Source organism: Bombus vosnesenskii, unplaced genomic scaffold (assembly GCF_011952255.1).
Source record: "Bombus vosnesenskii isolate JDL3184/JDL3185 unplaced genomic scaffold, Bvos_JDL3184-5_v1.1 scf7180000013542, whole genome shotgun sequence".
NCBI lineage: Eukaryota > Metazoa > Arthropoda > Insecta > Hymenoptera > Apidae > Bombus > Bombus vosnesenskii.
The window spans coordinates 26,864-50,181 of NW_022883108.1; the positions used below are offsets into that span (position 1 = coordinate 26,864).

The window sequence follows — 23,318 nt, forward strand, 5'->3', positions numbered from 1 at the left end:
AACATGTAACAAAGCTATTGACAAACATGGATGTACAACGTTTGAGAATGAAAAAATAGAGAGAATGTGTCCGTAGTTCGTTGTTCGCCGAAGATTCTCGGACCCATGTACTCGCTGGGGTTACGTGTCACTCGATTTACTTTTTTATAGGAGAAGACAATGAAGTAACGGAACGTCTACGATAAGGAACAACCTCCGTTGCAAGCATCTGCGATACTTTGCTCGGAAGCCAGCAGAGTACAGGCACTTTCTACCTTATCGATTCTTCCATTACACCCCTTCCAGAGGAATGAGCAGAGATGCTCATCCCGTTGCTACGAGTGGAAAAAAACAAATCTGCTGAAACTCTTACAGTTAATAATACGACAATTCGTTTAGGAATTTATTATTGAACCTCATCCTAAAGTTGTAATTTATTTACGGTGTGCCACGCATAATGGACCCTTCTGTAAATATGTAATTCTTTTATTTCTTTTGTAATATGACGAATAAATATTAATAAGTTATTTGCAAGGTTTGAAAACTCTTACCTGTTTAAGAAATACAATAAAAAAACATAACTCTAGAACCTTCTGTATGTATATACGCATACATATGAAATGGAAATATGTAAAAATGTTTTGAAATTCTACCAAGTAATTAATGTCTAAACTTTAAAGGGACGTAAAGAAATATGCCGCTTCAATAATAACTTATTTATATACAAAAATTAAAATACTAATATCTTCTGCCCAACTTAATGACAAATATTAAGTATTCTTTTATAAATAAAAAAGATATATCTGACATATCTTATATATAACAATACAAATAATTGTGGCATATTAGTAATAACAATAGAAACAATAATAAAAATATTTACATTTTTGTTTACCAATTTATACCTTAAATTCTTTATTATAATCACTCTTCTATAAGCAAATTTCATGTATATATCATCTATATTCACATTTGTATAATCTAAATGTAAACAATGTTCAGTGAATGTGGAGTCTAAGCTGTCACTGTTTCCATAGCCCTCTGTTTCCTGCGTTCTCTGACCAGAAGTCTACGTTCTCTTTCATATTCTTTGGCCCTTAAAACGTCGCTGTAATATACACAAATTATAATCAGGAAGTGCACATTAAGTAATAATAACTTATCTATATTTTCTAATGAAGACTCACTCATTATATTCACATTCCTTATAATTGTGAGCTGTGTCAGCACAAAGTACTACAAAAGGAAACTTTTCTAGAAAGCAACGTTTATATTCCAAAAAAACATCAGCACAATAATCTCTATATTCTAAAGGAATCTTGGCAGCTATCAAATCTTCTTCTGATATGGGCATAACTGTAAAATAACATTTTTAATAGGGTATAATACATGTCAAACAGTTAATAAATTGTTTCAATTAATACTGTAGCTCCTTCAATTAATACTTACACTCAACTAAAACGATCATATGAAGACAAAAATATTTTATAGATATCTAAGAATTTTCTAATTCATTATAATCTACATTGTACAATTCTACCCAAATTCCATAAATGCAAAAAAAAGAAATATTAACAAAATATTTCACCGAAATCGACAGCCAAAAGTTTTATTCAAACTGTTATGTCATTGATAAATTATTTATAAAGACAAATATAACAGAAAAGTTATAAATAAAATAAGAACAAAAAATTAATAACTGTGTTGTAGCTTGTTTTAATTAAATTCGTCGTTTATACAATCTTAAAAAAGTATAGTATTTTACCAAATATACAAAATATTAAGAGCCAAAATGCACCTATTAAAGGTTAGAACTGAATAAGATACTTGCCCCTTTCTTTGCGCTCCTTAGGAAATCCGTACATCGGATCAAATGTCGGCTCCGAATCTGATGGTGGAAATGGATCGCTACTAACCATTTTTTGAAATGTATTGCCCATTTTATTAGTATATTATAGAACTACAGCAAAAAAAGTAATATAAATCGAAAATGGAAAATTGCTACAACATACAATACTGACATCTAGTGATCCCATCTTATATAACTTACATAGTTCAATGGACAGGTATGTAAACACACGAATCAAGATACATAAATATTTCATGTAATATAGTATGATATATAGCGATGTATTTATTTATTAAAAGTAATATTATTTTATATGAGGAACAAATTTATACAAAAAAGTATCTTTCTGGACAACTTGTTTATTGAAAAATCACTGAAATAAATACATATATGGACATTACAAATAGTTTCGAAAATGTTTAGTATTATAAGATATACGTTTATAAAGTCGCTTCAAGCCAATTAAAGTATGTATAATTTTATTTGTACATCTTTAAATGATAATGCATTTGTGTGTAGCACATACATTCTTATTAGCTTAACAAACTGTTTCTAGTTCCATGTATGGTATACAGTCATGTACTTACTGTAATAAAAAAAGCTTTTCTTGTTTGGTTTAGATCTGAAAATAATGTACAATATGACTTAATCATCTTCTTCTTCCATTGCTTCAGGTATCGTATTTCCTAGAACAATCAATGCAGAGTTTTTTTTCATAATCAGAAACATAAAAGGAATAGAGCACATTCTTTTAATTACATACCAGTTTGTAATCTTTCTTCACTAGGCACATGTCCAGCTTGAAGCAATTTGCTAAGGCGCTGGACTTCTTCAAGGGAAGAAGTATTTGTAATAGCTTCCCTAATTTTGTTACGTTCTTCTGGAGTTGTGAGTGGCTTGTCCGTAGGTATGCCAGATGTTTGTGTTTTTACTTTCTTTGCTATTTCACGAACCATTTCTTTTCCTCTTTTACTCCTAAAGTATGTAACTGCAGCTTCACGCTCTTTCATCTTAATTTTCCTGAAGTCCAAAAGTCTCAACTGTGGGAATCTGTATACAACGTATTGTCTATACTGAGGCTTCGCAGACACTGGATTTTGAAGTAAACAGAGGTTTGTTAAATTTTTTAACTGCGTTAGTGGTTCCAAATCACCAAGTTCTTGTATCATATTTCCAGTTAACATAAGAGTTTCCAAATTTGGAATACAATGTTCCAATCCTTCTCCTATTCTGACAATACGATTATTATTGAAAAAGAGAGTTTTTATTCTTTTTAACAGAGGAAACCCATCTAATTTCCTTATATCATTATCAGAAAAGTCAATGGTATCAAATTGATCCTATAAAAATATTATTAAATTCTAAACCTGTGATTTATTTTAATAGATATTAATTGTATTAAAATATTAATAGAATTAATATTTTTAAATATTATAGAAATTGTCAATATTTCAAAAATTTGTTCTTGAATGTAAATTTTAAACCAAAGTCAATATAAATACAAATTGAGATGAATAAAAATACACACGAAAATACATTATAGATATACCAAAAAATAAGAATCACTATTGACTAGAACACTAACCAGAGTTGCGCCCAAGTTTTCGATTGTAGGTATTTTATATCCTGCAATAACAGAGACTTAAATAACTAAGAAATACAGAATTAACGAAAATTTTTAGGTTATATTTTACCAATATAATTTATTTACTAGCCTCTGAGATCTAATTCTCGATCCTTCACAGGATTAATATATTGCATGGATTGTTGAATTAAATCTGGTGTTAACTTAACCATTATTTAATGATACTACCACATAAAACTGATACAAATCTTAACCTGACAACGATCACAATATAGCTTCCATAAGGTTCTCTCTAAAGCTACATTTTTATGATTGGTAAGCTTCATTCTCAAAAAACGTGCAGCTCATGGTAACCAACAGAAACAAACGCTTACAAACGTATAGAATATTCCATTTTAACCTTTCCATACAATTGTCTCCCAAAGTATTCGTTATTATAAAAGATGTTTCAAATAAAACTTGTTCTATTTCAAATGGAACGTCGTATGATGACAACCAGATTTGTCTAGGTGGTGGCGTTTTCAAAATCTCAATGTGATCTTCGTTTTTCTAAATCAAACAATACATTTTTTTTACATACCACTTGACGTAATTTTTAATTTTCTACAAAAAAGTACTAAGATACTTGCATTTGAAAATGCTTTAACGAAAAATGGTTTAAAAGATGTTTCAATATTAATTTCATTAGATTGACTGTATAAAAGATAAGACTTGTTTTTAAGTTGTTTTCCCTTGTCTTTCATATAATAAGTTTTATATTAAAGTTAAAATATCTTATAAACTAGTAATTTTGGACTGAAGTAACTTAAATCTATTTGTAGAGAATTAAAAAAAGCATCAAATGTTTTCCAAAAATTGTTAGTTCCACTTTAAAAAACATGGCTCATCTTTGAAATCTCGAAAATATGTCTACCTAGACAAGATTTGTGAATGTCTCTCGAAACACAATAAATTTTACTTCAAACATTTTTTACGATAACGAATACTTTGGAAGATGATTGCGTAGAAAGATTAAAATGGAACACCCTGAACATATCAGTACACAGATACAATTTGATAAACACATAAATAATAATGTAGTCTCCATTTTTGTAACTTATGTGCGTACATCTACATTACAACACACGAAAGAGAAAAAAATGAATAGGAAGAATAACGATGAAGTAACTCCGTGGGAACGAATAAATTTAATTTATTAATAATAGCTTAATCTTATATTATTCAAATCCAGAACATTCTTGTCGATTTGGTCTTGTGTCGGTATATAATACGATATATAATACACTTGCCAAAATTCCATTTAAGGCTACGATTCGTAGCTCTAATGTACCTCTAAGAGGTACATTATATGGTACATATATAGTACATATGCGCATACATGTAGATATTACACGCTTAAACTTCCTTTGTACGACAAAGACTCAATTATTCATCCTCAAATATTTTTTCTCTCGTTCTAATGTTTGCATATCATATTTGTCGTTTAAAATTAGTGGGATATTGCTTGTCTGTACTAAAGGTCATATTATCTAAATAATGGATACAATATTCAGTATCACAGTTCAAAAACTTTATGGGATTCATTTTATATGTTCTGAACGATTCAAATTGAAGAACACATCAAACAAAACAGTTATCAATTCTCGGAGGATCATATAATGTACGGTGTTTCTACTGTCCAAAAATTAGTTGACAAAATAATTATCGAGAAACTATCAATGATTAAATTTCACGTATCTAACCTTGGATAATCGACAGTCTATCGCAAAATTGTCGTGTGAGACTGATACGTGTGTCAATACATAGAAGTATAATACTACACATATATAGTGCGTACTTAATATGTTCCCTAAAATACGGCGGTAAAACAGGTGAAATCGTTTAATCATCTGCTACCTGCAGTAGAAAGAACTACGCTCTTCAACGAATAAATATTTTGTTGAAAATATTTACAGACAAATCGGTATAAGTTTTTCTAAGATGTATTATAATTTTACTATTCATTGCGATGGATGTTATCGTAAAAGAAAGAAGCATAAGTTATCTATCAAAATAAATTAAAATGGCACTTTTTTCTTGACGATGATACAGAGAAAAATTCTAGAGGTTCATGAATATAGAATCAAAATGAATGAATGATTATGGAATTTTACGCTTCGTGTTCCTTATATCGAAACAACCAATATAATCAGCAAGTAAAATACGATAATCGATGAGATCAGACTGTGCATATTCGCAAGTACATTTTGTTTATTCAAGAAAATCATCGGATGAAAAAAATGCTTGAATGAACGCGTCTAAATAACCAGACAACTTTTAACAAGCGTTCAAAATAAAATAGCCTGCGAAAACTGTGATTGAATGTGTAATTACATAGGACAGAATATCCGAGAATTATTTTCATATGCAATGGTATTCCACATATGTATAGGACATTTAGAACATTCCGCATTGGTTAAAATCATAGCTATCTTTATTTGTACATACAGGAGAGTTAACGCATTGTGCGCATCTTCGATAACTTCTAAAGTATGTGTTATTATTAAAGTATGTGTTAAGTATGAATAGATTTTTGATAATTTGAAATAGAGCAGCATGGTTTGTAGGGGCACATTATTGTTTATTGTTTATTGTTTACAAGAATAGATCATTAGGATATACAAAGTTAATATACAGGGTGGTTGGTAACTGGTAGTACAAGCGGAAAGGGGGTGATTCTACGCGAAAAAAGAAGTCGAAAATATAGAATAAAAATTTTTCGTTTGAGGCTTTGTTTTCGAGAAAATCGACTTTGAATTTTCGCTCGGTACGCGTGCACTTTATCACGTCTCGTTATAACGGATCTCACTGTAGATTTTTAAAAAAATTAAAAAAAAAAAAGAAAAAAAAATGTTTATTCTATATTTTCGACTTCTTTTTTCGCGTAGAATCCCCTCTTTCCGCTTCCGCCATATTTCTACCATAAATTAATATGTATTTGTATGCACTAGTTTTATCTGAAAAATATGAAAAATTCAATAATATTATTTATCGTTTACGTAGCAGATAATATAACTATTACATATAAAATATTCCTAATTATAACATGCGTAATTGTTGGCCTCGATCGCAATAGTCTTAGTCCAGATTCCACGCTGGCAATGTGCGTAATATCTACTTTCAAGACTTTTAGTGAATTTTCTACAAGTCAATTTTATTCATTAATCCATGAAATGAATAATAACACTTTTAATATTTCATGATGCTAAGGTCCGAGGTTAGTAGAATAAGTTGGAGAAATGCAAACTTCTATGAATTGTATTGTAATTGACGGAGATTTAAATGCAAATTCGTAAATTATGTAAAGAACGATACACAATACTAATAAACACTTACTACTAAACACAATAAAGTTAATAATCATGGTGACTAAACATTTCTAACCAGTAAAATATGAAGCAAGATTCGTTCATTCAATATTAACACCGTGTACATACAAGACCTGTATTTTTGTGTAATAATGACAGGTGTGTTTTTAAACATGCTGTTAAGTGAGAAAGTCGAATTTCATGATACGAGGACATCGACGGTTCCGGGGTCCGTGAAGTACTCTACTATTGACGAGAACTCAAATGTCGAACATATCATGATCGTTCCGCCAACTTTGAACGTGGAGTGACCTTCACGCAAAAGAGTTTGAAGATATATTCTCGATTACTAGCCTAACTAACTTGATAGTTAACAGTACATTGTACGGAAATAACGGCATTCTAATAAAGAATTTATAGAAATAACGAGATACAGAAACGCAACAATATTTTATATAGCTTTAGCATAACTTTATTAACAATTTTATTTGAAAAAATTTAACGGGATGTCAATGGTTTCATAAAAATTGTTTTCTAAAGACTATAGAGTGCTAACATACTAATTTTCGGCATCAAAACGCGGTAAGAAAAACCTGGAAAAAAATATACATTTTCACGATAGGAATTAATAATGACGTAAATGATTTTACTTTCGTCGAATACGCGGGAAAATCGCGGGATCTTTTACGAAATGCGTCGTCATTGTATCGCGTCTTCTTTAGTTCCTGATGTTTGTTTTGCATAATCCTCGAAATAAATTTTTATGGATTGCCGATCACCTTTTTCCTTTTGGTACTTCGTTAGTCGAAGAAGTGTAAATAACTTTTCACTCGAAAACGTGTGATATTTATCAGGATAACAAGGCGGGAATTGCTGCTAAAAATATTGCAAAGTTTGACCGGTCACGCGTGTTTAGATTTAATTATCAGCTCCGATCTTATGTATGTACGTATTTTTAAATATACTTCATTTAAATAAACTTACATATTCTTAAGTAACGTCAATGTATATTGCACATTCTGTATATTTAATAATTAATTTTTCAAACAATAGGTACATAATTTTAATTCATTTCCTACTTGATATTGTCGGAAATATCTACGCCTTTCTACAGACATTTGCCTTCAATTTTACACGTCCAAGTCGTGAATTTTTATTTATATATTTTAAACATGTTCTGTCGAACGGTCTTCACGTCTCATTGTTCTGAAAACGTCAACACAAGGCAAATGAAATTGAAATATTTAGAGGATCATTTGCTACCCCCTGTGTAGTAGTATGAAAATTGTTATTCGCTGATCCGATGTATAAATTTTCGATTTATACAATGAAAATATACTGGATTATATATATTATATAATTATATATATATTATATTATATATGGATTATATATATATATATATATATATATCTATATTACCAAATATATCTATATATATATATATATATATATATATATATATATATATATATATTTGCCAATATAGATATAGTGCAAGATATTACAAGTTTCCCAAGCCATTCTGAAAAATTATCTATTTTTCTGCGAACAATCTACGTAATACAATCACCGTACAGGTAGTTTTTCTCATTATGATGAAGAAACGTTATACCGTGAAGTCAGGCCAAACTATGCGACTAATTCTTTGTCTAAACGATTTCAAAGTTCTAAGTCAAATAGGAAAAAACAACGTAAAAAAGAAGCAATCAAAGGGGTTAGAATTACTCATGTAAATATCCTGCGCTCGTGATTCGCGTAATCGTACAATTAAGAAAAATGCCTTTGTTTTTCTCTTATGAACCGACCAATCCGCCGTGCTACTCGATTATTTGAAGCATTGCTTGAACATTCTACCTGACAGCAACATAAAGCAACTATGAAGCTAGAAAAGACCGATTCTTACTCGAACAGGTGCAATAAAATAGTCGAATAGCACGTTTTAACGATGGAAATATCGGTTTCAACAGTTCACAGAATGCATTCTCTTTACAAAGATAATGCAATTCGATTGTAACACCGGATATTTTTCTTTGTTCAAAATAAATAAAACAAACATAATAATTATTTAATCGAAGAATAACGCAAAGAAGCTTCGATATTTCCAATCTGGGAAAGATATGAATAATACATTTTTTATTAATATAAGTAATTCGTGCTTATTATATGCTTAATCAGAGAACTTGCTAATGTCGTAATTCTCGCTGTTTACATCGTATAAATGAAATATCGTACAACAAGGTGTAACGGTGGAATATAACATCCTTCTTAAATTTTCCTGTATTTCACATTTTCTTTCGACACGAGACTGAATTAAATCATAGGAAAATTTATTAATTTAAGATATTGATATAAAAGTATAGGAAAAACTTGTTCGATGTCTGTCTCTCTTTTATCAAGAACGCCTTTGAGTCTTTTCTTTATCAACTACGAGAGACCACCCAGCTGCATAAATCGATTCGCATACGACGCCAAATCACATGTAGAAGGAACTAATAGTGCTCGATCGCGAGTTCCATGGATGCGGGTGTGTTGCACGCCTATCGAATACCAATTATTATTGGCCACGCATCGTGACTGATAATAGAATAAATAATATCGCATACGATTTGATACAACATATGGTAAAATATGTGTACAGAAATAAATAAATTCGTTTCCCTTGTCAATACAATATGTATTTCATTTCTTATGTAATATTCAAAAAGATGTATCTTATGTGAATATCAAGCGAGAACAAAAATTTTGATAGAAAAAGACCAAAGGAATATTTTTTATCCTCTCAAAACGTCAAATGTATTTACGGAAGATTGCGGAAGATACAAAAAGATGCTCTAGAGGATCGAAATAAATTTTAAATGGATTCCATTCGTACCCGTCACTTATATGTTTTATGCAATCGTCCGAAATCACAGCTACGTTCTTTACAGGTCGTTTTAATATAGTTGCAAAACAAAAGTGAATATAGTTGTAGAAATATCGCTACGAGAACAAAATTCGTGTTATAAAGTTCGAATCCCTAAGCTTTATTCCTCTCCTAACGTAAGAGAGGCCATCGCACCGGGCAAAACCGCAGGTTTTCAAGGTTAAAAGTGGTCCACCTTGCAGATCATTTTTAGTCGAGCCGACTACGCTCACCGTCCAACACTTGTTATATTATTTGACCGGGAATATACAAATTCTGAGAGAATACAAATTCATCGACCTAGCGTAATAAGTAAAATATAGTTTAACATACAAAGGGAATTTACTTTTTACCAATATAATCGTAATATTAAATTACTCGTATATGCTTAGCAGCATGGAGTATGGCATGGCTAAACCGTAACAGGTCATTGATGCTTAACAGAAAGTCGACAATGGCAGAAAAAGACAGTAAAAATTTCCACACTATTAAGACGAGTTCTGAAACCTTGGCTGTTTCCTGCGTCTTGACCTGTAACATCACGCAAGGCTACTATGTCTGATTAATCATTTAAACTGTACGATGACGCCTATAGTACATACTATGTAAATGTATTTATGTAAACATTTCTGTATACTAACAGTGATATAGTTCTCTATGCTAATTTATATTTCCGGCACAGTGAATCGAATAAAAATTCTTGATTGACTGAACATGACCTTTGGAAGATTCAAGTAACACGCAAAGACGTAACTAATATAAGAAGAAATTCATCTAACTAGTTTACCTCATTGACATTTCTACGTCGAAATAATTATACCTGTGTCATAAAAACTCTGTTCAGTGTAAAAAGTGGACAGACATGCCCCGATCAATAAATAATTTGACTTCGTATGTGGCACACGATGTATTATTTATTATATTGGAGACATCGGTAGAATCAATAAATAAAGAATTGTGAAATGAAAATAAAAAAAAGGCGAAAAAGATTTTGGAGCCAATGAAGAAAATAAGCGATTGTAGTTCATTTATGTAAAATAACCGAGCGAATAAAAGGTGATAATTTTTTAAATCTTATTGAAAACCTAACGCTCAAAACTGCACACGACACATGAAAAAAATATAAAGTTCTCAGGGTAAAGATCGTTTCATTTCACAAAACAAAAAGTGTATCAGGTTTGAAACTTTTTTCCCCATTTTTAAATCATTTACTTTTCTGTCTGAAATTTCTTTATATTTCATAAGTCTGAAATTTTTTCATATTTCAAAATATTATTCTTCCATATTAAAAATAATTATTCCACTGTCACATTCGAAAAAGTAATTTAGGTAGCATAAAAAGAAGTTTAACAATTATTAAATAAAGCATTCTGATTTGACGTAGAAATGCAAAGCAAAAAGCTTCACGTAGGATACCATTCATTAGCATCAACTTACTTTCTATGGAATAGAAAAGTTAGATTAATTAAGAATAAACAGGTATCTTGACAATTGATTATACTTTTATTTATAGTTTATTAACTTAACTGCAAGGTGGATTTTTCTCTGGAATACGACCATCTTAAGGTATTATATTTCTTTAATTTCCCAGACTCCAACTATTCAAATTTTATTATTTAATATGAAATTCCGTAAGAGCATTGTCTTCCAAAAATACTTTCGACGTTTCGTTAATATTTCACCGTTATTTTGCTGTAGGCAATAACGATTATTCTCAGATATTGAATTTCGAAAAATTGAACTGTCATCGGAATACCTTAAAATCAGCTACGTCCAGTTTTATAATCGGTTAATTAATTAATCATTTAATTATAATATAAACAAATGTTTCGTTTTCGATTCATCAAATATGAATAGACTATCGTCTCGGTCGTGCACAATGATAGGTAGCATTCAACAATCCAAATAACATGATGATGCAAATGAGTACAGTCAATCCTCCTAGAACACAGTTAATTCGTTCCGTGCTAAGCACATCGAAGCCGTGTTAAACAAAAACAACGTGATGGGAACACTCGTGCTGTATGAAGTTTGTCCAAGTTTATTAGTGCTATATGGAACCGTATTGCAATTTTTGCACCGTGTTATATCGAAATCGTATTTTCAGAATAACGTATTATAGGAGACTTGAGCGTCCATACATATTATTATATCGATAAATCGATCATTAACATAAAGCGAAAAACAGTACTACTTAACTAATTGCGTAGTATAAATATTTCATTGTGTTGATACGACCACGATGTACCCAGCTTCGATGCAGCTCGCACTGAAAACTGCGTCATAAACAACGAATACCAAAAATTCAAGTTAGAACTTTGTCCAGAGAAGACTTATATCGTGTACGACTGCGTAATCAGTTTTGCTTAAGCGTTATTTGAGAGAATACATAGTAGTAAGGTAGTAATGAAGAAAAAAAGATATCGTCCCGATATTGAGAATTTAGCCGATCACGGCGTCTCACTGGTTACACTACACATTAAGTATTCATCGTTCGACTACCTGAAGAATACTAAGCGGCACAAGCAGAAAAATAAGGAAAAAATAAAAGCGGTTTCGACATTTTAACATTCGTGATGTCGAGCTGTACGGTATAACTGGTACGTATTGCTTTGATATCAACCCTGATTGCAGCGAATCTTAACTTGACCCGAACCCGAACAGTTACAGACGATGAACACGTAGCGTTGATAAACAGGTATCACAAAAGCAACTAAAACACATGGCGAATATAAACATTCATGTGGTGAATCTTTAATAAGGTCGTTCACGTGGAACGTCCAATCAAAATCCCAGTAGTTTCAGTCTGGTAGACGTCCTACTAAATCTGCTCGTGCAAAGGCAAACAATGCGCGTAAATCCTCGGAAACGAGAGAACCATTGCACAATTGTCGTAAACCACTGTCACATTCCCCAAACAGGACAGATCGCTCATGGTTCGAACACATAGCCTGCAAGACACACGTGCACCCTGGTTATACGACCCTTGAACAGTCGAGAACCATCTACAAGCGGCAGAAAAGCGTCGACTTCCACAGAAGTTGGTGGGATCGGTGTTCTACCCCACATACGGCAACCAACGTACACACATGGATGTGCCGATATAAAACACCGTTTTCATCGTGGAACTTCAGTTTCTTCGAACGTAGTCAAACACGAAGGTTCTCTCCTGGAGAATCGAGTTATATTACATTTTAACGTAATTGTGCACTCGCATCTTGTAAGACTTTGGGTTCGATATAATTTTGACGCGATCTAGTTCACGGAAAGAAGACGATAAACATTGGTGTTGTTTTTTTTTTCTTATTTAGCTGCCTCCTAGATCGGGCCAGGTCGTTATCAAATCACGGTAGGTAAAAGATTTCGGTTGCAGACGTGTGAATATATTTTATTGTTATTGTTGAATATTTCGTTTGTTTTACGATCAAAATATTTCGCTAAAGACATGTCCCTCATCGGGTAATTTGTAACGTTTCATGACGGATCTGGGCCAGACGAGGTTTACAGAAGAAATTGCTGCGTTTACATGGGATCGTTTACGCGAGAACAGCTAAATCAAATTTAGACAGGGCTCGTCACTGCCATAAACGATCTTATTTTGCTTTGTTCATCGCGATCTAGCGGGCGAAAAATGATATGAAATTTTTATATAACAAGATATGTGCTTTTAGTCATATGCAGTAAAGGAAATTAACATCTCATAAATCATAACTTAAAAATTTTAGTAATCTTAGAATATAAAAAGGACATCAGTGTGTAGCGTGTGAAAATCATCAATCCAAGTGACAGTCCACGCAAAGGCGTTCATTACGAAGGACAATTATGTTAAGATTACGGAAATTCTAATTACCGCTAAGTGTCGCCATTAACTTTGTAATTCAACTAGGAATTAGATGTAACGACAAATTATGATGATCCCCACTTACTTCAATGAAACCTTTAAATTATAATCGGCGTTACATTTTCGCAATATTTTAATCATCCATGTGATTTAATAAAATTATCTCAGCTCTGAGCGACCAGCCTCCATTCTATAAAACGTACTATTTAATTATGAATTTCACGGAATTTCTTTCGAACCGATCGGATTCACGGAATCGATCAATCGATTCTACCCGCTCGATAATAGTCCTTGTTCAAGTAGCTCTTTCAAGAAGCTTTTACCGTGATTTTTAAATATTCGTCGATCGATTTTATTCTCGAACAAGCTGTATTGCAACTGGCTAAGACCGTTACGATGATATTTTCAGTGTTTCCGCGAAAGTAAGCTGCCAGAAGACGAATAGAATTTGTTTAAAATCTACTTTGAAACTTCGTCCGTTTGCATACAGACTTAATGCTCGCACAAGAGGTCATAATTATTTCCACTTAGCATCCTCATCTTCCCAAAACAACATGTTTCTTTAACTGAACAGCTAATCAAGATAAAAAGAGATTTAATGTTTTCTTAACTCTCTCGCAGACAATAGATCGGTCGATCGCTGAATTTGGCGGGCAATCGTGGTAATTGCACGCGCTGGAACGCTATCGTTGTCTCATAACAAAGGCATTGCATTCGTTACTTTCTTCGCTTAAGGCTTAAGGCTTAAAATAAAGAGCGAAGGATGCACCTGACTCGGCAGCAAACAGTGCTTAACAAGCGGGAATTGTCAAGGGAATAGTGATTTCAATTGCAACGCGCAACACCACATTCGTCAGACCTCCACATTCTAGACTTTACATTGCAAATCTGTTTCTTAATGCGTCTTCGATATATAATGACCCGCTCAGGATCCTGGCTGATTTGAATTGCGTGTGCGTTACACGTTTCTTGGAAAAAAAAGAAATAAAAAAGTACTGGTTGCACGGAAAACCTCGACTTAAGACAAACTTACTGCCTCAATCACTTTCCCATACACTATCAAACCGCAATTCACAGGTTATTTATTGGACAGAATTTCCTCTTGTTCTTCGTATTTTATCGACATTAATCGTACGTGTAATGAAGTTAGTAATTATCACGATATAGCGACTGCGATTGAAATCAAATATTTCTAATGCCACTCGTATTTCATGCAACTAGCCGTAAAAGAAAATAACGAATTAGATTAACAACAAATTTGAAGAAAATACAACGGAATCATTGATAACAGACGTGAATTTTTGTTTCAAGTTCAATGCTAATGTTCTTGTTAAAATATTATAAGATCTTTTGTTTATTGAAAGAAGAATGCGATGGGCATATAGAAGTTCAAGAACAACAAGAGGATCAGAAAAGTAAACAAATATAGTAAAGTAAGAGCGAGAAAAGACATTGATGAATAAGAAAGAACAGGAGGTAATTATAATCGTCCTTGAGCCTCTGTGGATATTTTTCTATGGAAAATTTGATCTTCTTCGTTAAACTTTGATCGCACTGGTGTCACTTTATAGTCACTTTTACGATTTACTTCCTAATACCAGTCCACCTCGCAGTTACTAATAACTATTTGTACATATTGTAGTCATATACGCTACTTCTGATGTGCTAAGAAATTGTTTGATCTTCAAAGAACACTGATGCATTGACTTAGCATTAATCAAAATATCCAACATCCAGCAAACAATAATAAAAATATTTGCATCGGCTTGCCTGTTTAGTATTTACTTTATGTAGATTTATGAAGCATTTTGCGCAACGTAGAAAATAGACAAACGAATGCACTGCTTTCAACGCATTGCTTTTAACGCACCAAACCACGAAACTATACTACTGCCAAGTGTTATTATCACCAATCGGAAATATTGTAATTCAACTGAACGTGGTATCTCCATTTAATCATAGAGATATTAAATCGTCGATAAATCTAGATATGACCGACAAGTATCAATTCCGAGCGAATAAACGTTCATAGGGATGGGTTAGTGAAGAGCAGACAGAACGACTAGATTCAACGACTAGAATCGGACAGTAGGTTGGAATATTTCCGTGGCGGAAATAGTAGAGTACTTGGATCGTGAGTGGGCGTTGTGTGTTCGATGAGGTCACTTCTCTTTCTGACCCTACTCAAACGGCAGTACAGATCGGATTGCGAAATCGACTCTGGGACAAGCGTGTCTTTCGTGCCGTTTTTCGACAGACAAACGTTCTCCGAGGAACCCGATTTGCTCGTAGTTTTCTAAATTTCGCAAGCCACTGCGTTGAAAGTCGGCCACGCGACTTTTCGTCGGTGTTGCGAGTAATTCGCTAGAAAAGACGAATTAAAGAAAACAATTATGAGAATTGGTTCAAACAACCGTTCGGAGATTGAACCGGCCAAAAATAAGCTTTCGCGATCGCTAGTGGTTATCGCTAGACTGCGGATGTTTATGCAAAATTTTAATTTTTCTAAATACATATAGCTAAAGAAATGAAACTTAAACAAAAATATGTTTCATCCACTAAATTCGATGATCGTTATACTTTGGTTACTTAAGTAGTATTCCACGTGATACGCGTTATGTGTACTTTTGCAGCTTTCGATTCTCCATAAATGCATGAACATCTGCAGTCTACGAATTGCAATTTAAATGGACGAAAAATTGTTTGATAATGAGCTCTGCGACAATGATGAACCTTATACACGAATTTGAAAATATTTACTATGCTGTGTCGAATCACTGAACTGAAAAGTACGTTTTCTCATACCTGGCTTTGTTTCTCTGTGATAATTGGCATTTCGCTTTCGAACGAATCGATTTTAGCTCGTTGACATCGACTGGGTAAACGAGGATATAGTACGCAGAAAGATTGTCCTTGTTTGGACTAGGCGTGACATAAAAGATCGAGATTCTTCGAAAGAAAACGAGTGTAACTACGGGCACATTGAAGCCGTAATGGTATTAGAGAAACTAATGACGCATGATTCTAGGGTAGAATAATGGAATTAGGAGGAAAGTTATTTTCGCTGACATAACGTTACGAAAATGCAATCGAGATATTTTTACTATTGTTGTGATTATAAATATAATATAAGACACAAGATAAAATAAAATCGACAAACGATCATAGATTACAAGGTATTACGAATTCAGTCGTCCGAATTGGTTCATTTAATTAAAAAGAAAATCATAAAGAAAACAAGTTTACAGTCGCTACATCAAAAAGTGGTATTCCCAATTTCATCTAAATCATCAGATATGAAGACCTTTTAGACCTAACATTCGTTAACTCTCAAAAATTCGCAAAATACGATAAATTTATAATCAGCATTACCAGTTTAAAGTATGCACGGAACTAGAAGCAACATCTATTTGTCAAGGACCAATTCGATTGGGAACAGGAATCCGGTACTCCAATAAGATTTATAGAATGGTTGGATGAATAGGCACGAGGATGTTAAGAATATTAAAATATTGAAATATTATTGAACACAAGGAAAAAGACACGACATTTAAAATCTAATCTGCTTAGATTCTTGTAAGACTTGTTTTAATTTCAACGCGTTAAAATTATAAAATAAAATGGATTCGAGTTTGTTAGAATTAGTCTGAAGAAAGAAATTCAAACAACTTACACAGCTTCTTCCTTACATCGATAACATTACTCTATAAAATGTTTGGAATCGTTGGAGAACAAACAATAACCTCTTAACACGTGGTTTAACCTTATTAAAGAATGGCTTTTTCACAATGAGCGCTATCACGTGCGACGCATAACAAAATGTTTCACGCGTGCCTCGAGATAAACGTGCGTTGCGTTTGCCTTTCGCGTGACGAGATGTGATTTCGTTGATCGTGTTTTCAACAAAGAATTCCTGGCGCCACGCTGTTCCAATGTCGTTCGCGTTCCTGTTTTCGCGGGTGTAGTACATTCGAGGAAATCTTACAACAGTGAAAGCACAAGTCGGCTCTAACTTTTAGTCACGCTGTCAACATCGATCCATAGATTCTGAAATCGCCGTCTGCGTTGGACGATCGTCGAATCGCAAATCGTGATCAGTTTGCTTGTTCGAAACGCAAGTCGATCTCGTCGAACGCACCATTCGATAAAAATTGTGTAGAAGTGGTTCCAATCATACCTCTGATCGATTCGTTGAACCATTGAGTTATGTTTTTCGTGATGAACAAAACCGTTTCGCATCATTGGCAAGGATACACAAACAGTAAAAACGTGAATTTCTATTTATAATTTCCATTTATATTATATAAAAACGTGATTTTCAGATGGCACAACTCGTAAGAGCGATATACGATGGCTACCGAGACCTAATGGACAACAAGAGCGACCCAAGGGTCAATAATTGGCCTATGATGAGCAGTCCATTCCCGACAATTTTCATCTGCCTATTTTACGCCTACTTTGTCAAGGTCCTAGGTCCTAAGCTCATGGAAAATCGCAAACCTTTCAATCTCAGGAAGGTCATGCTATTCTATAATCTCTTCCAAGTGATATTATCCACGTGGTTGTTTTACGAGGTATGTGAATCGGTTAGGAAATACCTATCTTTATAGCTAAATTATTTTAAAAATGTCATGGAAAACAAACAAGTTTTTCGAAATTCGTTGTAATGCATCGTTTATTCGGTACAGTCCTTAGTATCTGGATGGGGAGGTCACTATTCGTTCCGTTGTCAACCAGTAGACTATTCGGACAACCCGCTGGCAATACGAATGGCACATGGCTGCTGGTGGTACTACTTCTCAAAATTCACCGAATTCTTTGACACTATATTGTTTGTATTGAGAAAAAAGAACAATCATATTTCAATATTGCACGTGATCCATCATGGGTGCATGCCAATATCGGTTTGGTTTGGTGTCAAATTCACTCCTGGTAAGTATTCTCCTACTTTGCACGCATATACATAAGTAAATGTAATCGAACAACCACCATTACCTCATAACAGATTTTGCACGGCAGTAGAGTCTCATCGCGTCTTGCCTGTTCTAAACACTTATTCAACCACGATAATTGATCGTGAAACATTCCGTCTAAGATAGTGATTTTCTTAGATATCAGCACGTGGTAAATATGTAATCTGTGATTTTAAGCTGAACTTGGAACAAAGAAGCTTTAACCCCGTAGCGGTTTGAGAGAGACGTATTTTTTACAAAAGGTTGAAATTATGCTATACAGGGTGGTTTCTTCTTTCTTTTTAAATTTTTTTAAAAATCTACAGTGAGATCCGTTATAACGAGACGTGATAAAGTGCACGCGTACCGAGCGAAAATTCAAAGTCGATTTTCTCGCAAACAAAGCCTCAAACGAAAAATTTTTATTCCATATTTTCGACTTCTTTTTTCGCGTAGAATCATCCCCTTTCCGCTTGTACCACCAGTTACCAACCACCCTGTATATATCGTTGTATCTGATACCAGAAACTCAGAAAATATCTTCAGTGTAATTACTTTTCTAAATTGTTCGTAGTGAATTCGTCGCCAGTTTATTACATTGTCAAAGGGTTAAAGTAAAATGCCTGTTAAATTTTAAAAGGTCGAAACGCAAGACCTGAATTTAAAAAATTAATCGGCTTAAAATTAGACATGAGACTTCCCTTATGGATTTCTAAAGATCTTCTATATTTTTCGTAATATTATTAACGAATAACACGGGATCGAAAAATAAAACTTTCACTATCTCCTACCGTTCATTCCCCGTAATACGTAACGTGCAACAGCTTCGATTCGATACCTGCCATACAAATGGGAAAGCTGTATCAATAATCAGTTGGTTCTTAGCCCTGTATAACTTGCAGGTCAAAGATAGACGTAATACTTATTAGTTTAACGACTTAGAAACTTTTCAACGTCGTTAAAATTCGAAACTTCATTAGAAGATAATCGTAACACGATTGACTTTAATTTATAGGCGGTCATGGCTCGTTCTTTGGCATGCTGAACACATTTGTGCATATTGTGATGTACTCATACTACTTTTTGGCTGCTCTCGGACCGAAGATACAGCCGTATCTCTGGTGGAAGAAGTACCTGACTGTGCTACAGATGGTCCAATTCATCCTAGTGGTACTCCACGCTTTCCAACTTCTCTTTATCGACTGCAACTATCCGAAGGTGTTTGTTTGGTGGATCGGGCTGCATGGCGTGATGTTTTACTTCCTGTTCCGCAACTTCTACAACCAGTCATACGGGAAGAGGAAATCGCCCAACGCGTTAACGAAGAAGGAAACGGAGAGCCAGAACGAGAAGAAACAGCAGAACGACGAGAACGGTAAAATATACGCGAACGAATACAAAATGGCAACCGGTTACATCTCGGACAGTGGCCTCAGAAACCGCGTGTTTATTGACAACCGCGGCTTCCAAAAATAAAATGCTAGCCATCAGTCTGAATCGCATTATATGAATTTATATTCGACGAATCCATCGGTATAACATAAGCGGGCAGATTTTATCGTCTTACAATATCGAGAATATCTCGTCAAAGAATATAAAAAGGTGATTGAAAACGTTCGATTTTCGATATCTAATTTTTCGGATTCACCAAGTAACTCACCTGTTATCTTCTGCGCGGATAAGGATGCGTTTGAATATATTACGAACACTAGCTCGCTTCCTGTGTGTATTCTGTGTCGCGCGTGTAGATTGTGTGATTCTACGATTTGTATGATTCTATGTGAACGATCAATATGCATGATGCGTATCGGAGAATGTATGAGACAGAATGACGGCGATACTCGGTTACATCTAACTGTCATCAAGCTAGAGTTACGAGAAGTTGCCAAATTTTTCTTTCTAAGCTCTTATCGTCTGTCGTGGAACTTCGTAAATTCGGAACAAAGGTTACTTTGTATCTGGAGCGTCAGCAACATGGCAGCGAAACTAAGACCGGTTTCACACGGCGATACGTGTATCGTATGAGACATAGTAAATATACCATGTATACCAATGGAAGCGTTAACACAATGGATTATGAAGAGATACAGTATCGCTATACTGATTTTGTGTATCCCGAGAACGTCGGCCGCTGATAATACTTTTTGTACAAAGTTAGCAGATCAAAAACGATCGACGCAGATGATCCATAAGCATAAACGAGACTGTATATTTTATTTTCGGGAGTATATCTCATACGCGTATCACGGTGTATACAATGATGTGAAATCGGCAGCGCCGATCTAGTCGTAACGAACGTTATGGACTTCGTTGCGATTCAGCAACGTTCTTATTGCTCAATTCGTCTAACTAATTAACTTCTATGTTCTATTTTCTCCATGATTCGTTGTAAATCTTAGTCAATCGGCGGCACACGAGTGATACGAGCGACATTTTACCGCGTGAAAACGCTGTGATCTTTCCTTGTTTTGCTACAAAGAACAACAGAAGCAGACGACTGCAGCGTTAGCGGACGGTAAAATATCGCTCGTGGAGTTCCCGTGTCATTAGAACTATGTGTTCTATCGCGAATGCAAATCAATCTCAGAACTAAGTATTGCTCGCGAGCAATCGACAAATCGGATCGTTCTTTTTTTTTTTTTTTTGTTGTTGTGGTTGTTTTAAAATGTATTCAACCAATGTTGTTTTGTCTAAATTTTGTAGATCTTTCGAGAAAAATGTATCTTGGTAAAGAAGCGCTATTTTGGCATTAGAAACTTTGTGATCAACAGTCGAACGAACAGTTGAAATTGCATGGTATCGTACTTCGATTGCGATTACCTGCTTTCTCGAACATGGTTAGCTTGTTTTAGTTATTAAGTATTCTGTACCATCTGCAACCATCTTCTGACTTCTGCAACAAGCGCGAACTATAGATTGAGAACATTAGAATGCGAGTGTTGGCACACATTGCCAATTTGTTTATAATTTGATATCTTTTCCCTTAAGAGTTTACTGTGATAGTTACCGGTCGACACGTATATCCGTTTACAACCAATTTCTAATAAGAATGTATACACAAGCGTTCTTTATTATCTGTTTATAAAAGAAAAAAAGCGATTCGAGAGACGTCGATTGAACAATACGAAGAGGATACATATTCAATATATAGAATAAGTAAATTTGTACAATACAGACTAATAGTAACAAATAAGAGATGTATTTATTTTATGATTAAATTGTGTGATTTTTAATGAACAAATTTATTTCTTTGTTCGTGCCCTTATAGCTACTTCAAATGAGATTAATTGTTTAGAAAGTGACCTGCGGGTTGATGCAATTTACATCGAACTTCATAAAGACTCCGACATTGTCGATCATCCTACTCTTCTTCCCAATCTCTCCGCCTCTAGTTTCTACGGTACTTTTTCTCCTCGCCTCTCCAGCTATTTGACTAACAGAATTCGGACTGTTAAGTAACAATTGTTGTATTGTAACAAATATTGTTACAATAACCATCTTCCTAAAGAGATTACTGTGCTCTCAGACGTCCCACAGGTTTCTCACTTGGGTCCTTTACTTTTATTTATTTATACTTTACACTAACGATGTATCAGAAATCTTCTTAAATTGTACATTTTTACTTTTTGAAAACGATCTAAAGATTTATAGATCAGTTACGATTGTGAGCGATGCACTTCTGTTACAAGAGGAATTAAATAGCCTGTCTTCCTGGTGCTCGCGTAATGAAATTAGTTTTAACTTAACAAAGGTATCATGTAACCCGTTCCAGCCGCAAGCTTAAGGTATTTAACTATCCTTGTTACTATCTACAATACATCTTGTCACCCGATGATACCATACGTGACTCAGAAATGTATTTTTCTAGTTTGCTATCGTTTCTGGCTCATTGTTAATACATAGGTAGGTATGGATTCAAGACCCTTGGCTTTATTTATCGCAGCTTTAAGTTATTCTCGAATACCATCATTCGAGTTTATTACCTTTGATCATCTTTTTTTTTTTTTTTTTTTTTTTTGCCGCATTGGTTTCCTGCTGCTGACCTTCTGTTCACGTACAAACGTGTTAACCACTTCATTTATTGTCCTGAAATCCTTGAGAAACTTACGTTTCTGTTATCCTTATACATCAGCGCGTAGCCTTATGAAACATGCGCTTTTCCTTCGTGAGTCTTGTCATACAAACTACGATAACGGTGAAAATCGCCTCATTCTAACCACTATTGTGACCCCATCGATTTCAATACCTTTTACAATGCTTTTAGTTATTCTGCTCAGATCGACATTCGCGATTCCTCTCCTTAACCATTTCCTTTCCTTCCTTCTTCTTGCTTCTTTACCTCAATTTAAGAATAATAATTGTTATTATTTTATTGCCATTATTGCTATTATTATAACAATTATTGTCATTTTTACTATTATTTCGTTACGTTTAACCTTTTAGCCATCTATAATGGTTCTATTAATAGTTATCTTACTTTTTTGCAATGTGTATTATTATACCTTGTGATTGCTATTTGTACTATTTTTGTATCAAAGGGTCATTCACATAGATTGCATATAGATTAAATTAGATAAGGTACAGTAGTTCTTACAAAACATCGTCTAACATTTATAGCTTTCGTATTCACGCGTCCAATTTTTGTACCGATGCAGACGAATAGTCTACATTAATTTGCAGCCGCGTTTTGCTTATAGACTGCTTCATCTATGCCATTCTAAGATGCAGCGGGGCATTGTTACGGCGGCGATGCTATTGCAAATAAAACCAGTAGTTTCAGTGAAAATGAATCCTGACTTGGCTTTGTTCGTTTTAAATATTTATAAAGGAACTATACGTGGTGAATAATATATTTGTATC

General features: G+C 33.9%; 3 protein-coding genes across 3 annotated transcripts; 1 reads left to right on the top strand and 2 right to left on the bottom strand.

The window, feature by feature from the left end:
* Nucleotides 1-849: 849 nt before the first annotated feature.
* LOC117238557 (NADH dehydrogenase [ubiquinone] 1 beta subcomplex subunit 7) lies at nt 850-2,010 on the bottom strand. Its single transcript, XM_033503565.1, has 3 exons — nt 1,811-2,010; nt 1,167-1,335; nt 850-1,087 (listed from the first exon to the last, which is right to left on the bottom strand). The coding sequence occupies exons 1-3, from the start codon at nt 1,917-1,919 to the stop codon at nt 994-996; spliced, it is 372 nt and encodes a 123-aa protein (XP_033359456.1). The 5' UTR covers nt 1,920-2,010; the 3' UTR covers nt 850-993.
* A 157-nt stretch (nt 2,011-2,167) lies between these two features.
* On the bottom strand, nt 2,168-3,883 carry LOC117238556 (probable U2 small nuclear ribonucleoprotein A'). Its single transcript, XM_033503564.1, has 4 exons — nt 3,544-3,883; nt 3,414-3,454; nt 2,592-3,168; nt 2,168-2,514 (listed from the first exon to the last, which is right to left on the bottom strand). Exons 1-4 carry the CDS (start codon nt 3,623-3,625, stop codon nt 2,474-2,476), a joined length of 741 nt encoding a protein of 246 aa, XP_033359455.1. The 5' UTR covers nt 3,626-3,883; the 3' UTR covers nt 2,168-2,473.
* An 8,919-nt stretch (nt 3,884-12,802) lies between these two features.
* Nucleotides 12,803-20,536, top strand: LOC117238559 (elongation of very long chain fatty acids protein AAEL008004-like). The gene is made up of 5 exons (XM_033503566.1): nt 12,803-12,885; nt 12,977-13,014; nt 17,829-18,080; nt 18,195-18,438; nt 19,474-20,536. Exons 3-5 carry the CDS (start codon nt 17,829-17,831, stop codon nt 19,932-19,934), a joined length of 957 nt encoding a protein of 318 aa, XP_033359457.1. The 5' UTR covers nt 12,803-12,885; nt 12,977-13,014; the 3' UTR covers nt 19,935-20,536.
* The last annotated feature ends 2,782 nt before the right edge of the window (nt 20,537-23,318 follow it).

Excerpts from the sequence above, each read along its gene's own strand:
- LOC117238559 (XM_033503566.1), top strand. The coding sequence starts at position 17,829 with ATGGCACAACTCGTAAGAGCGATATACGATGGCTACCGAGACCTAATG. Across the intron at positions 18,081-18,194 it reads CCACGTGGTTGTTTTACGAG|TCCTTAGTATCTGGATGGGG; the intron begins GTATGTGAATCG and ends TATTCGGTACAG. Across the intron at positions 18,439-19,473 it reads TGGTGTCAAATTCACTCCTG|GCGGTCATGGCTCGTTCTTT; the intron begins GTAAGTATTCTC and ends TTTAATTTATAG.
- LOC117238557 (XM_033503565.1), bottom strand. The coding sequence starts at position 1,919 with ATGGGCAATACATTTCAAAAAATGGTTAGTAGCGATCCATTTCCACCA. Across the intron at positions 1,336-1,810 it reads TAAGGAGCGCAAAGAAAGGG|TTATGCCCATATCAGAAGAA; the intron begins GCAAGTATCTTA and ends GTTATTTTACAG. Across the intron at positions 1,088-1,166 it reads AAGGAATGTGAATATAATGA|CGACGTTTTAAGGGCCAAAG; the intron begins GTGAGTCTTCAT and ends TGTATATTACAG.
- LOC117238556 (XM_033503564.1), bottom strand. The coding sequence starts at position 3,625 with ATGGTTAAGTTAACACCAGATTTAATTCAACAATCCATGCAATATATT. Across the intron at positions 3,455-3,543 it reads TCGAGAATTAGATCTCAGAG|GATATAAAATACCTACAATC; the intron begins GCTAGTAAATAA and ends CTGTTATTGCAG. Across the intron at positions 2,515-2,591 it reads TGAAGAAAGATTACAAACTG|GAAATACGATACCTGAAGCA; the intron begins GTATGTAATTAA and ends TGATTGTTCTAG.